General features: G+C 36.5%; 1 protein-coding gene across 1 annotated transcript in view; it reads left to right on the forward strand.

Annotated features, from left to right (window-relative positions):
• The window catches only part of MGMT (O-6-methylguanine-DNA methyltransferase), a 221,224-nt gene extending 208,028 nt beyond the window's left edge, over positions 1–13,196 (forward strand). The window contains exon 4 of the mRNA XM_072424220.1: positions 12,218–13,196. Within this exon, the coding sequence (XP_072280321.1) occupies positions 12,218–12,346 (129 nt within the window). The 3' untranslated portion in view covers positions 12,347–13,196. The remainder of the gene's footprint in view (positions 1–12,217) is intronic.
• The last annotated feature ends 3,083 nt before the right edge of the window (positions 13,197–16,279 follow it).

Consider the following 16,279-nt stretch of genomic DNA (forward strand, 5'->3'; position numbering starts at 1 on the left):
GAGCCTCCTATTTAGGATTGTTCTAAAATCATGTCAAAACGGCGTTTTCTTAAGCACTGAAAAACGTATAAATCCACAACAAAATGTGCTATTATTCTTGCAATGTATCAAGCTAACCTGGAGGCGCTTTGCTAAAACTAGGATTTACTTTACAGAAAGTTTAGTCAATGCCCCCCAACCAAAATATTTACAGGTGCTATGTGTGGTTTTGGGTGCAAATACAGGTTCTTCCCCATTTGGTTTTATGTCCTGCAATTCCCTAACCTTATTTTGGTTGAAGTCTGTAATACCTAACTGAACATTGACGTGTACAATAGATTACCCAGACATACATTTAATGACAGCAGGGCAGTTTTTAAGTACTGGAATGTACTACTGCCTGCATGGACAAATCAAGGGGGTATCTCATACATGCATGTCTAGGCTTCATTTTTAGTTTGACTAATATATATTGAAGACAAACGTGTCAGGATAGAAATGACCTGGTCACCATTGCTGATTCGTTTGCAAGCACCATGGCTGTAATCTTTACCCTTTTTTCCTACTTTGGTTGCTGAATAGATCACCCTATATGCACACATGCTTGTTCTGGATTGGTGACTCTCTTAGTAAACTAATGAAGCAAGTATCAGGTTAACAGCCCCACAGGACCTTTAGGAAGAGCTCAACAATCCCTGCTTTAATATTTCTGCCTGACAGGTTCCCTATAAAATTTTTGTCATTTTATGAGCAGATGACAATCTAGTAAGAGACCCCTGCTCACCTCTGGTTTTGCTTACACATTCTTCTGCACAGTTTTGTATTTTTTTTTCTTTTGCAAGTTTGGATGCCTTGGCTTCTATTACATCGTATTCATAAAATATTTTTACAAGTTCCTTTACTGAAGTCCAGAGTTTTTGGTTCTAGAATGATTAGCCGTGTCCTGTACTCACTATATTCACTTGCTTTGGACAAAGCCCTGGTGCTGCTGACATATTTAAGTGCCTGCTTTCAGATCTCGCTGTTTGCTTTAATCTTGCTCAGAATCTGCTCTACCATTAGTCGTGGCTGAGAGCATACATCGCTTAAGTGACTATTACAAGCAATTATTGAGCCCAGTTATAAAATTTACATTTGCCATAGTTCTGGCTATCTTGGTGTGTTCAGCAATTTGTCAGTTGTTATCCATGCCTGACTCATGTCTGATCTTCTCTCTGTCCTTCTTTTGTTTTATTCTTTCTTCTATAAACCTCATCATTGTTTACCATGACTAGTCATGCCTATTCCGCAACACTAAAGGCTCTATTTATAAAGCAGTGTATCAGACATTCAGCAGTGATTGATTCTTCAGCAGAGAATATATGATGAACATCAGATTTCCTGCTCTATAAATAGACCCCTTTTGTTAGCTTACAGGACCAAATGAAACTTCCCAAAACATTGGCACAAAAAAAGAAGAGAAGAAAGCTTTGTTTTTTAAAACAATTTATAAACACAGTGGAGGGATTTTGGCCCATATACATGGAAATTAGAAGGAATATTAAGAGCCCACTGAGGCCATCAGTGGGGAAAAAAACTTCTGGATCCCAGAATAAAGGATAGAACAAACCCAAAGCTAGGGGGACTCATAGCAAAACCATTATGGGGTTTCTCTTCCTGTCTAGTTTCATCTTGACTTTTTCCAGTTATATGGCGCACTTACACTACATTCACACCAAAAGTACTTGAAACGTGAATTAACTACTTTTGAAATCAAGGAAAAACCAATCAGTGTGCGCTATAATGTGCTTTGCTACATATTTAAAAAGGTTTCCAGAGATTTAAATTGAAAAGACCTAGATCTAAAAGGGAAAGTTATTTATCTAGCAATATTTTATTTTGCAGCTGTATACAGTGTTTTCTAGCCAGGATTCGCTTGATCCCTAGTAGGATTCTTACACCAGTTGCTAGGGGATCATTGAGAAATCAGCAGTTTTAAATGACAGCAATGATCTTTTTGGCCATCTTTAGGGGGGGACATTCTTCAAACTGACCATTATGCTAGTGTACTAAAAGCTGTGGATATAGTATTTACAGCAGGGGTTCCTTATGACCTTATAGGTTATTTCAAGGTTTCCCCTTTTTTAAATAGGCTAGTATAGAGTTTCCCAGACCTTTTGTACACCCGATTTAGCTAAATGTTTTTGCAAAATTCTCTTGTTACTATCACAAATAACAGTGTGGCCAGGCAGCTTTGTGCATCTGGGCCAAGGGATAATCAGCCTTAGGTGATCAAAGAAGCCTTAGGTTCAAAATGTCTTTTCTGCAAATCCAACTAGTAGTAAAATCTGGTATTGTGATTTTCTAACCAATCCTATTGGCTTAATGTGTGAAAAAAATAATGCTGTGTTTTCTGTGCATTTTGAACAGTTTTCACAGTGTGTATATGTGTGTGTGTGTGTGTGTATGTATATGTATGTATATGTGTGTATATATATATATATATATATATATATATATATATGACACGGACAAAAATAAACTAAAAAAATGTAAATAACAGCACAATACAAGTTCTACTAATGCATATTGAAATGGGGGGAAGACAACACAGTAATGGGAAGTGCCTACATGCCCATTATTCTGTGAATGTGTGTAAATTATCTGCAAATGAGCTGCATAATGCCCAAGAGACTTGCCATTTAACCTTGAAGTCCTAAGTTAATTTCCACTGGAGACACTAACTGCATGCCATTTGTATGTTACTTAATGTAAATGTGGGTTACTTCTAGGTACCCCAGATTTCTTACACACTCTAAAAATATAGCAGTAAGCCTAATTAGTTTTCTCTTAATTTGGCCCAGCATGTGTCTGTGTCAGCTGATCTGCAGAAGAACTATCAGATGTTCGATTTTCTGCTTTGGTTCCAAACTCCCCAGTGAAAGGGGAATAAATGTGAATGAAAATGTGTAGCCGGGACAGCAATAAAAACCCAACTGAGCACCCAGCCCTCCCCTACTTTATTCAAAACTAAAGGTTTTGGCCAAAGTTGGGCTTTAGGTTCAGGAGGTAATACTTTTAAAGGTTTTAAAGCTGTGAAAACTTTTTACAATAATTGCACAAAGTCTTTTTTCTCTTTTTTTTTTTAAAATCCTTATTTCAGAATAGCTCCTTTGACAGAGGAAAAATATAACAAAACAGACTCATAAAGCAATAAATTTGAGTGCTGTAGAAATGTATAATTAAACGACATTAATCAAATCTTTTTTTGATAAATAGAACAGTGAGCACATGCCAGGTTTGAACGACCTGGGTGTGCGATTAATACCCGAGACGAGGCGACGGAATAAGAATTAGTTTTATTTGCATGTGATTTATGCTCTGATTTATGAAGCTGCACAATTCCATGTTGTTGTTGGAGTAAGATCTATTTGTGATAGTGTCGTGTACAATTGCAAAGGCTATATACCAGTTTGACATGATTTGCGGATGCATCGTACAGGCCAGAGAGTAATGTTTTGCTGAGCGGATTTGAATTGATTTGTGAGTATACTTAGTGTGAACGGTTCTGCACTTTGCCAAGTCTTTTCACAATTTTCATTTTATGATATAGACTTTTATAGTTAAAGTAGAACTCCAAGCAGTCTGCTTGTTGCAGAGTTGCTTGTCAATATGTGAACTTTCTAAAATATCTGCAATTCTACTGGTCTTTTGCATAGTTTTGGCTGATGGTGCTGTTCACGTCTCTATACTGCAGGTAAGCAATGCAACTTTTGTCATTGGCCTGCCATCCAACTCACTGACTGAACAAAGGAAGAGCTCTATACCACTGAGGAGGTCATTACTAGGCTCTCATTTCTTTTTTCATGATTACATCTGACCAGTGATGTACAGAGGACTTGTGTTGTCTGGGGAGGTTCTAGGGCCCTCGTGCGGTGACACACTTTGCACCTTCCTTTGTCCGTCCCTGCACTTGACAACACTATGCAATGCAGAATCCAATTGGCCTCCCTCTCATGCCATCCTCTGTGAATAAAGTTTCCTCAGTCTTCTATCCTGTATATATTGATCTACTTTTCCTGGACATCTAAACGCAAAAATATTGTATATACTAATATAATATATTGGTTAAAAAAAAGACTTCAGTTTTTAAATATATGAAATTACAACTATGCTCCTGCTGGACAGAAGCTTATGTGATCTTCACCATTGCAAGTAAGGCTACGTTCAAAAATTTTCATTGGAAAGGATGTTTAACAATCCTTTCCAACGAAAAAAGACTAAATGAGCACTGTACATACAGCGCTGTTCTGCTCTATGGAAAGGGGAGGGGGGAGAATGGTGAATCGGCACCCCGCTGTGATGTCTCTCATGTTCCACCAGGATGGATCCACGAACGATGTTGGAGGAGTGCTGTACACACGCCAGATTCTCGTGCCATGCCAGCCCTGAGACAATTATCGGACGAGAATCATCTGACGTGTGTATGTAGCCTGTTGTGCTTCTCCTATTCAAAATATTACAAATTAAAAATGATGAGTGAGCTTTTTTTTTTAATTGAAATTTGAATTTTAATGGTAGTTGGTCTGTAGATCCCATGGGGCCCCAGCAGGAAGAACTTGCTGCCTAAATGCTGGTAGGCTAAATCACTGTGTCATAGCTTTTGACCCTTGCCCCTACTTGATTTGGGTTCTCCTGATACATAATTCATTGGGTGAACAAGGTTTTAATAAGGGGAGTGAAGCTTCATTGTTATGGTCACTGTGGGAGGAACTTGGAACTATTGTGCAAAGGCCTTGCTCCTGGAATCCCCCCCCCCTAAAAAAAGGTGTCCTTAAACCATTGTTTTTAAGTGGTTCCACCGTTGAACTTTTTTTTTTTAATCAAAATTATTAAATAATAAATGAGAAAATACATTTACAAGACTAAAAATAACTGAAGCCGCTTGATGTGGAACGTTCTATAACAATATATTTCATATAATGAATAATAACACTGGTCAACAAACATATTCTTGCCAAACAGATGAAAGTCATTTTAGGGTATGTTTGATGCACATATTACAAATATGGTATTGGTTTTGCTAGATTAGCTCTAGTTTTTTAAATAATAACCTCATAGAAAACTAATAAAACATGAAAAGTAGGCAAAATTAAACTAGATAAGCCTATGTACACAAAATTCAATTTTTAAAATATTTAATATCAATATATTTTTTATTTAGTATATTTACAGAACTAATCACAAAGAAGTAATTGAAAAACTCTGTTTGTATGATTACCTTTTATGCTGATGATCAGGACAATCATGTTGAAGGCTCCAGCAGTAGTCTGCCATCATGTGTCTATCCCATCTGCCCCGATACCTTTCTTCCATCACCTTTATATCTTGATGGAACCTCTCCCCTTGTTCCTCACTGAAATCGCCAAGGTTTTCTGGAAATTTTTGCAAATGGCTATGAAGATAGTGTACCTTTACACTCATAGTAGCACCCAATTCTTTAAAGTTTAGGAGCACGTTTTGTACCAGTTATTCATAATTTTGTGTTTTATGGTTACCTGAGATGTTTTTGACAACCATGACATAGCTGTGCCAGGCTGAAGCTTCCGTATCAGTCATGTAACTTGTGAAATTTGAATCATTTATCAGTTTCCAAATCTGGGGTCCATTAAAGATTCCTGCTTTTAAATTTTCGGTACTTAATCCAGGGAAGAATCTACAAATGTAATTGAAGCATTCACCGTCCTTGTTCAGAGCTAACAAATTGCTTCATTAATCCCAACTTTATGTGTAGTGGAGGGAGAATGATTTTTTCTTTGCCAACCATTGGCTTTATAATGATGTTCGTTGCACCTTTTTTAGTGTTTTCCCTTGGAGGCCATGTCACTTTTTGCCAGTGGTCCTGCTTTGCTCCACTATCCCACAGGCAGATGAAACATGGGTATCTACTTTGCTGTCCAGGTAGGAAGTTCACCAATTTTAAATCAACACATATGGACCATTGGTGTTCATGATAGCAAAGCTTTTGTAAGACCATTTGGATATTTTTATATTCTTCTTTAAGTTTTGTTGAGTGACCAATTGGAATTGATGCATAGCAGTTGCCATCGCAGTTGCAAGAACACAAAATAATTATTACAGAATTTGTAAAACAAGCATATCTTCCATATTTTGATATCAAACTGGGGGACCAAGATACGTATTGGGCTCCCCATATAGTATGCAAAACTCTCCATATGGTATGCCATTATGCAGTAGAACAGATTTCAAAATTTAAATGGAACTGTCCATGAAAAGCCGCCAGTCTTCTGCTCAGTATTCTGGTACTCCCATATGGGCTAGTAGTCCAGGGATGTTACAACAGTACACAAAGTCTTCATCATCACTGAAATATAATAGAAGTGCCACCTCTCTTGTCCTATAAACTGTTATTTTTAATTTTGGTCTCAGACAGTTCTTTTCTTTTAGCCCGGATGCTAAAAGTTCAGATGCTTGTTTTGACAGTCTTAAGTCATGTATTAAATCATTGAGCTCTTCTTGGGAGAACTGCTGGTTTGATGAAACACTTCGTTCATATTAACTTCCACTGCTAACTCCTGGATTACACCCCAAACCCTGTATATCCTCCATGTCGGATTACATTCACAGCACAAAAATAACAATCATTACGATGATTTTTGGGCTCTGGCCATGCCATAGGTACACCAAATTTCAAACATTTCAGTTTTCCACTGACATAGACACTCTACACAAATTTTGCCTAACCATATGGGGAGCCCAATACGTATCTTGGTCCCCCAGTTTAATACCTAAATATGCAACATATGCTTGTTTCACAAATTTTGTAATAATTCTTCTTTGTTTTTGCTGAGAATATTCACCATAAATGTAGCAAAATACATTAGGGTCATTTAAACAACTTTTTCTTGAAGAATTCATATTTCTGTAAAAAAAGAAAATGTATGAATAAAAAGAAGGCAAATTAAATGTTCATGAAAATATTGCTACATTTAATATTTAAAATGCAAAACATCAGTGGACATAAAGATTGATAATATTATGCTGTGTGAACATTTGGTGTTGGTAAAATCATCTATTTCGATTCCTGTATCACAAGAACTAAAGCCAATTCAGGGAAAATGATGTCATTTCTGGATTCAGCAGACCTGAAATACACTAAATATACTAAAAAATCCTTGGCAATTGAAAAAAAATATATTTTTTGTTGGGCTGTGTAATTTATTCTTATACTTTTTTTCTTGGTTTGATTTTTTGATTGATAAACTCCTCAGCTCACCATTTTATATATTATCCAAAACCTTGATGATATCAGTAATTTAAATAAATAAAAAGTGTCATTATCATGAGTTAATGCAGAATATTTTATTTCTTTAGAAACTTTAGCATTTGTATTTTGCGATTTGTTTTTATTCAGTGCAGCAATAGACAGATCTTGAAGTCTTAACTTCATTTAGACCCCAACCTTAATTAAAACTTTTTAAAGTTCGGCAAATTTTCAGGACTCTGTCTGTTTTTTGACTTGTTCCTATTCACTATTTTCCCAGAAATACAGCAAGGTGATTTCCCTTTACAATGACAATTATCACCAGACCAGGGTTCACTATTGGAAGATTTATTTATTGTGACCTGGTCTTAGATTATATCCTGGCAATAAACATGATTCAGAGATCGAATATTTATAGGGGGAGATAATTTCTGACTTTACAATTCGGGATTTAATACACATTAATTTGAATTAACATTTATATCAAAGGTTGATTTGAATAAAAATTATATATTAAAAACACGTCATCATAACTGTATAATAATTTGTTTGCAACACACTCCTTGTAATTAATGGATAAAAATTGGTCATTAATGTACAGATTGCAAATTTTAAAAAAATGCCATTTTCAACTTGAGAAGCAAATCCAAAAGTTTTTACAATAATAGTTTTTATAATAAAGTGTTTTACAACTGTTTTATATGATGGTTATTATATCACAGTCAGTTTTATTAGATATTAACTTTTTTTACCCCTTTTAATATCATTTGTTTATAGTCTCTAAAATATTTTTAATTAAGAATAATATATACAATAAAAGCAATAGAAGGGAATTACAGGCATATAATACAGAATAATTTTCACACATTTAATATGAATGGCTTAAAAAAAGTTTTTGCTTTCAGTTATACAAAGTTTTTTTTTTACCTTTAATGCTGATTGCATTGCCCACCTAACGTCTGACTCTTAAAATCCATTATGAAGAAATATCCTGCCAGTGCCTCACCTTTTTCTCTGGTAATAATGAACAGGTGGTCATAATTTGCAGGTTTTACAAGGGAATCCTAGGTGCAGCACTGGATTCTTTGTTATATTCCATAGGAGGTCCAGGCACCAGATGGTGTCATTTAGAGAGGGTGGGCAAAATCACCGGTTGCTTTAAGTGTGAAGAAAAGGTATCATTTGTAGAGTCAGGATTTTCTGTTGGCTGTTCGGTTTCTGGCTTATTAACATTTGGAAAAAGTCCTAGAAATTTTTTTTTTGTACTTTTTGTTGGTTTTTAGTTTTTTTATTTCTTTGGATTTATTGAAAAGATACTAAAAGTAAAATGATTGACCGTATGAAGCATAATAAAATAATATTGATTTGCAATATTCTTGATGCTTAAAAACGGCAGACATTCACCTTTGTTTTACAACTTGTTTTGTAACACATCAAGTTACATGTTTGATAGATGGCTTTGAAGGGCTTTGTTTATTTTTCAGGGTAAAAACATTGTTTTTTGTACAAAATTAATAGAAAATCAGTAAACTTAACACAAATTATTTAAACACATCCTGCTTAACCCAAAAAAGTACTTTATATGAATTTCAATCTTTTTATATGCAAACTTATTATTTTAGTTGGCATGCTGCTATTAACTTCTCTGATTTGTTGAGATAGTTAAAGCAGAACTATTATTGCCTCCCTATTTTAAAAAATCCAGATCATTCTTTGTTGAATTCATAGCAATCCTGGGAGAATGTTTTCACCTTCTGTATACAAATATAGGGTAAAAAAGATTTAAAAAGTATCTTTGGGGTTAAATCTATGATCATACTATGTAGTATAAATGCTGATGATACTTCACAAAGAGCAACACCAGCAATAATAATAATAATGTAAGTTGTTAAAATTCACCATTTACCTGTCATGTAAATAGAACGTTAAATCCCTGTTTGCCTTTATTTCTTTTTCAAATCTGTTCATTGCTCAGCTCTGAGTGTAATAGAGGCTCATATGACTTAACCATGGTGCGAACAAGCCCTGAGACTTGATCTCAGAGTTTCTTTGTTTGACATCTGGTGTTAGCTGAATAACTCCCAGCTCATTAATTACAAATAATACAAAATTCGTTAGGCTTAATTACCTTTAAATATTATGTTTCTCCCCCCTGTTAATGCCTTTCTTTGGCACAGTTGTTTTTGCTTAAGTTGGTGAGAATGGACACCTATTTTGGCTGCCCTCTGACCTCCGTTGTGTACCTCGTTAAAGTCTTTTGTTGCACAGGCTGAGATATGATATATGTTATTAACAAAAGACTTCATGTCAGCTTTTTTGTGGCTGTAGTACAAATTCAGTAGCTTAAATCTGAGCTAATGCCTAACCAAGAAAGAAAACAGAAAAAGTCTGAAGAAGAATGAGGATTTTTGATCTGCAAAGACAAACAAAGTGCAAGTTAGCTGAAACAATACGCAGATGAGGCTGAGCAGCCCAACAGAAAGCAGGAACAAGGACCAGCGATAATTGGCAGGGTGAGACATTTATATGTGTTGGGATTAAGAAATGTCTTTGTGGTGGGGCAGTTAAAGTATTACCACACGTAAAGCACAATAGGAGTCACGTAAAAGCTGAATTCCAGGCAAACCATAAATGCATATATATTGGAAGCGTGCCCTCCTGCTAAATGAATACAGTGCAGTCAAGCAATATGCCCAGTTATCGGACCTTCCTCTACCTGGATAAGATAATAAGAGAGCAGTAGCAAACTGATTATGTCATCCCATTATCCTCCACCTTTAAGCATGTTGATTTTAACCTTATCAAAACTGGCAGCCATAAAGCCTTCCCTGGTGTCCCTGAGAGCATCAAAACAGGTGCCCACCTGGGCATTTCTGGATGAGCCCTAACTTGACCACACATGATACCAGCACAAATTGACTGCCATATTAAGCAGCTAGTAGATCAAACATTGGGGCAGTGGATATTAGAAGATATGAAAGAATGGGTTTGATGATGATGTAGTCTGTAGTTGGAAAATAATCAGGATCAAAGTAGTTATTGGAGCACCTTATGCTCCCTTCTACTGACTGGACAGAACCAAATGATTACCCATTTCATTCAAGAGAAAACATTTTACATATAGGTAAGAAAGTAAGGTATTGCTGGAATTCAGCTTTAAACAAGTGGCTTTTTCCAGTTCTGTCCAGGTGTTATAAGCCAAGCCTATGTAATGGCCTGTTTGAATGGTGGAAGATGTTTTAGATTATGAAGAATGTGTAACTCTGAGTGGGTATTGGTGATGTGCCATTGATGGTCTCTTTCATTCAGCTAAAGCAAAACAACAGCTTTATTATTGATTCCTTGGTGTTTACCTTTACCAGAAACAACTTACTGCAATGATGATATTTTCACACTCTGGCACTAAATCAGTGTTGCTGGTCTATAAATGATATACCAGTTATATCAAATGACTAACATGGGTAGCTTCAAGGCTTTGGACGACAACAAAAATAGTTCTCTGCCTGATGATAAATCTTTTGATGCCTAGTCAATTTCCGTGGCATATGCAGATTGAGAGGTGGGTAAATTTGGGTCTTTTGGAGTTTACCTTTAAATAAATTCCTACCAGTAACAAATAATTTCAGATGGAATGGTTTCCAGTTATCATTACTATGTACCGTGAAGTCCCATGAATTGCTGCTGGGCCCCATAGGGGTTTGCTGCCTCTGTGTTGTGCTATTTGATTTATGATGTTTGCTTGGTGTTCGGTGTTACTGTTTGGGGAATGTGTGGTACATACTTAATGAAGGGGTTAATCAAGTTATGTGATGCAGCTGATTATTGTAAACCTCTGTCTACATTCACCGGAGCCTTGGCTGCTCTCAAGGGTCCAACCGGGTGCATAGAACTTCAATACCACATCATCAAACAAATTTACAGAAGACAATTTAGTTAGTGAATCACATTGGTTGTACCATATGCTGCATTTAACTTATAAGTCGTGTTGTGAAAATAATAGGTTAACGCTCAGCGTAGAATCAGAGCATCATAATGCATGCCATAGTGCTGTTCTTCACTGTTGGTAAATCCAAGCAGTGTGGTTTTGTTTTCCACCATAAGGTCTGATCTACACAGACCATGAGACCAAAATTATCCTGCATTGGCTTTAGGATTCCAGTGACCATTCTTCAAAAAAAAACTGCAGCCAATGACGTGGTTGAGATTGTGGCTTTAGGATGTTGTGCAGTATAGCTGTCCATTGTTCACAAAAGAAAGATGGTTGTAGCAATGTGTGATGATCTACAGATCATCATTTTGCAGCAAACTTTGATTGTTTAGGCAGTTCAACTGGAAATCACTTCACGTTTAGCTTTGTATTAAATTAGGATTTTATTAGTGTTAATCAATATTCACCAATTTGCAGTTTACATGCCTTATCACTACATTTCCATGGATTCCTCACTGCCAATTTACATCTAAAAAAATGCTAATATGTTAATAATTGCAAATTTTATATATTGCAAATTTTATATATTGCATACAATTCAACTAATGTTTGCATGCAGCATGATTGTAAATGGGCCTGAATAGGTGACATAGACTGTTGCAAGGCAGAAAGTAGATCAGTGTTTCCTGGCTGTGTAGTGTGGTAGATGTGTGTGAGTTATATGACTGATTGAGAGGAATTACGAATCCTTTGGCAACTGAAAACCAAAAACAAAATATGTATTTTATAGGATTCCTGTATTTGTACGATCATTACTACAAGGGACCATTTTGTATTCTGGAATGTTTTTCGCCAGGCTTGGCTAGTCCATGTGTATGATATCTGCCACATGTCGTATTTTTGCAAGGCCGTCTAGACCTTAATAAAGGCCGAATGTTTTTCTTTTTCACCTCCTAATGTCCAGTCTGTGCAGTGTAGAATAAACAATATAAGCATTTACTGTTGACGTCACTCTTACATGTATTTCTCTATTTTTTTTTTCTCAGGTGCCACTTATCATACCCTGCCACCGAGTAATTTGCAGCGATGGGAAAATTGGCAACTACAGCGGTGGCAAAAAAAATCACGTGAAGCTCTGGCTATTGTCGCATGAGAAAAACGTGAAGGAAACATAAAAACGGTTTCAGCATTCTTCACCTCGAGTTGTACCGCAGCCAAAACACATAACAGCATTCTAGGTTTGCACATTAGAGTAGAATTGTGGGAAATGGTAAATATTTGATTGACATATCATTATAATACAGCATCAGAAGTGGCATCACTATATTAGAAAGGCTGCTGTACCTCCTAGGGGATGCAGCCAGTGTCCTGGGTCTTGTTTTTACATCTTACAGGAGAATGAATACAGCAGACTGCTCCTGTCGGGCTTGTAGTTTGTTCCCATCCCCAGTCCTGTTTTGTTCCATTTTTAATGCCCATTAATGTAAGGAAAAGAGAGGGAGGGGCATGGTAAATCCGAGGTCCAACTGCCCCTCTAAGGAAGCATCTGGCTAATAGAAGACGGACAGCTTTGCGTGCTGCTGAAGTCCAAATAAAATACAGCACACACCTCCCTGTTACTGCCTAGCTTTGTGCTGAGATCCTGTACCTCTGCCAAGCTTGATGCCCAAGATTCCCACCTAATCTTTGATGTCTCCGCTTCCAGTACAATGTTTCACATATGTCATTGTCACATATACACGGACCAAAAAAAAAAATAATATATTGCAAGTGTTAAGTGTTTAAAGGAAACTCTATTGTGATGTCTGCGAAGATATTTTCACTGCCTTTCATATCTTAAATAGTTGTTGAAAAGATACAAATAACAGTTTTCTTTTTTGTATTTGCTGGCTTCCTCTCTAGTTTTCTGTGTTTTCATGCCAGTAAAAATAATATTATATACAATAAGCGGGTGTTGAGTTACTAAAAATTGGTGATTGTTAGCTGTGCTTTGCTTTTCAAAGAATAAATTTGACTCCTTTTTTATGATGTGTGTTTTATTTGTCGCCCCAGTATATAAAGCATGTACACATAAAGATCTAACCCAGTATCGTGATGGATGTGCCTAAATGCTGTTTGTTAAACTGGGGAGCGGGCTTCATGGATTTAAAGCACACTACCACCACCACATACACCCTTTTTTCCTTCTCATACCTACCTATACGCCAAAAGTATTCTATCACCGGTCACTTTTCTTTTCCAAAATCACTGATCCCTCCTGCAACAATAAACATCACACACACACACAATGACATATAAGCAGTATTCTGTTCTGCAGTACTATGAGCCCAGGCATGCTAGTTGATTCGTCCCTCGGGGGAGTGACCATGACAGTGTAAACTCACAGGAAGTGGACTGAATGATTCTGTCATTCAACTCAAAAGGCTTGAGCCAGCTAGAGGTGAAATGGGATTTTTGCATGGGACATTGTTCAATATATGGTAAGTATTACAATGAAAGCCTTTTGGATATTTTATTAAGTGCAAGACTGTTTATTTTTCATTTAATAATGCGTTATGCTGTAAGAATGTATTGTGTGAAGACTTAGTATGTCCACCATAACATGACCCATTAAGACGGCCAGTCAGTGATATGCAATTGCTGAAAATATGACCGGCCTATTATCATATTCAAAGGCATTCATACTTTTGAGTTCCTGACTATCTACTCTTTTTGGGTGCTTGTTCAGTAATAGTGAAATATATTAGAATAATATATTAAAAAATATATTATTATTATTATTACCACACAGTATTTATATATAATATATGTATATATTAAAGGTTGATAACTGTCAGGCAAGTAGCATTATGATCTTGTATTTCTATTCTTATAACTTGCAAAATGCTAGAATTGCATCACGAAAACTGCATGAAATCACATCTGGTGTGAATGAGCCATAATTAAAGTATTCCTTTTGGATATGCTGAAACTTTTGTATGTCATAGTCACAGCATTTACAATGTCAATTTTAGATTTTTATTTTATTTATATTTTTGGGTGGAGCGGTATTTGTTTTTAATACGATTGCATTGGTAAAGCATATCTCTATATTATGTTGCAGGACTTGCTGAACTCTAAACAAAAAATGTTCCACCCATCTCTCTTCAATAGAGGGCAGCCTAGATCATAAGAATTCACATCCTTTTCTTTCTTATTTTATGTTATTTAGCAAATCATTATTCACCTCAGTTTGTGGTATGTTTTAAGAACGCCTATAATAAGGATCAGCAAAAAGAAAAAAAAAACTCTTTGCCTTGTGTGTGCAGCCTGAGACAGCCCGCTGCCTGCTAGGATTACAGATCTGGATTCGGCATCACATGTTCATGTTTTGAAAGGTGCTCTAGTAAGATACGACGATGAAGAATGGCCTTTCTCTGTCAGTTATTGCCGGGGCTGTTAATGATGCCCAGAGTGTGGGCCGCTGTGACCACTAATGAAGGGTGCTAGGACATGAGAACCTCATGGGGGTCTATTTAAAAACAGAGGTAAACCACTCAGCCTCTTAGGTGCAATGTTAGCATTCTTTCCAGGCCTAATAATGCTGATTTTCCTGTGATGTCTTGATCCTTCCAAGTATTGTGCTTGGCAAGACAACTTAATGATGGAGTGCTCCGTGTTATGAAAATAAGCAGGAAGTCGTGAGCGTTCATGTGCCTGACCATAAAAAAAAAATCGAAACCAAGTATAATTTAGGTTTGCAATAAATTTAAATGGCACCTCCTGTCAAGAGAGGAAAACCTCTTTTCACACGCATTTAATGGGCACTGAATATATTTTTTACTTTTTTTCAGGGATGTCAGCCCTTGGTTCTGTCAATGTAGTGCAAGCTAGATGCTGTAACCTGCAAAAAGTAATACAGTCATTTTTAAAATAAAATGGGGATATTTGTGCTGGTCCAGGATAGTAAGGGGAATGTTTCAAAGCTGTGAATGAGTGCAGATTATGGAATGTGGGGTAAAAATATATGTTTTTTATTGTTCTAGAGGTTGAGAGTGTGGGTATGAATAAGTGGAGACTGTCTTGGCTACTTGACCACCCCGTGTATCTACCTTCTATGCTTGAAACGTGGAGCTATCACAACTTTAGTCTAATGAAACCTAGTCTATGAAACAAACCGTATGCCGTGTTCAGCTCAGGACTGAGGATCAGGTAAGTCAGATGTTACGGGGGTAAAATTTGGTTTAACTGGAAACTAAAGTTACACTTAAAAAATGTGCAAAAGGGACAAATGATGTTACTTCTGCAATAAAATACACGTATCTGCATGATCATTCGCTTTATCAGTCAAGTTTTTTTTGCCATCCCCTGCGGCTGTCAAGATTAAATAATCGTCCATGTCCCTGTGCGAGAGTTACGTCATCCTGGCCCAGCCGATCAAGATCGAAGAAAGGAAGATAAAAAAGGAAAGAGATGGTGGTGTGTATTTCGAAACAGGGGAGTATAAAAAGGGTTTAGTTCCACTTTAAATCTCAACTTGGGGTTACAAGCGGAAACCTTTCCTCCCCATTCCCCTCCACCTGTGTTTAAGGTTTTTTTTACTATTTTTTTTTTTTACTATATATTTTTTTCAGTAGGTTTTGAGTTGATTAGATAACAATCAGCTTCCTGTTTTACTTCGGATCTTCTTCTCATTCCTTAATCATAGACAGAGTTACAGTGGTACCTTAGTTTAAGTCGTTAATCTATTCCAGATCCTTGGACTTATACCAAACAGGACTTATACCAAACAAAATTTTCCCATAAGAAATAAAAGGAAAATGATTAATCCGTTCCCATGAAAAAAAATCATATTGCTATCGGCATATTATACATTGATAGGGCTGTATAAAATAATTTTAACATTGCCTAATACTAAAATAGATCAATACAAAAGCAATTAGATGAAATAAATGAAAATTAAACCTCACTTTACCTTGCTGAATAGAGTCGAGTGCCTACTAGGATGGTGCTGAGGAGGGAGGAGGAGGAGATGTTCCGTAATTCACAAAGAGTTATAGCTCGGGTTGTTCACTGAATGGTATGAACCGGCGTACTAACGCTCTTGGTCAGTCGTGGCTTTGTCTCGC

The sequence above is a fragment of the Pyxicephalus adspersus genome, chromosome 10 (assembly GCF_032062135.1).
Source record: "Pyxicephalus adspersus chromosome 10, UCB_Pads_2.0, whole genome shotgun sequence".
Lineage (NCBI taxonomy): Eukaryota > Metazoa > Chordata > Amphibia > Anura > Pyxicephalidae > Pyxicephalus > Pyxicephalus adspersus.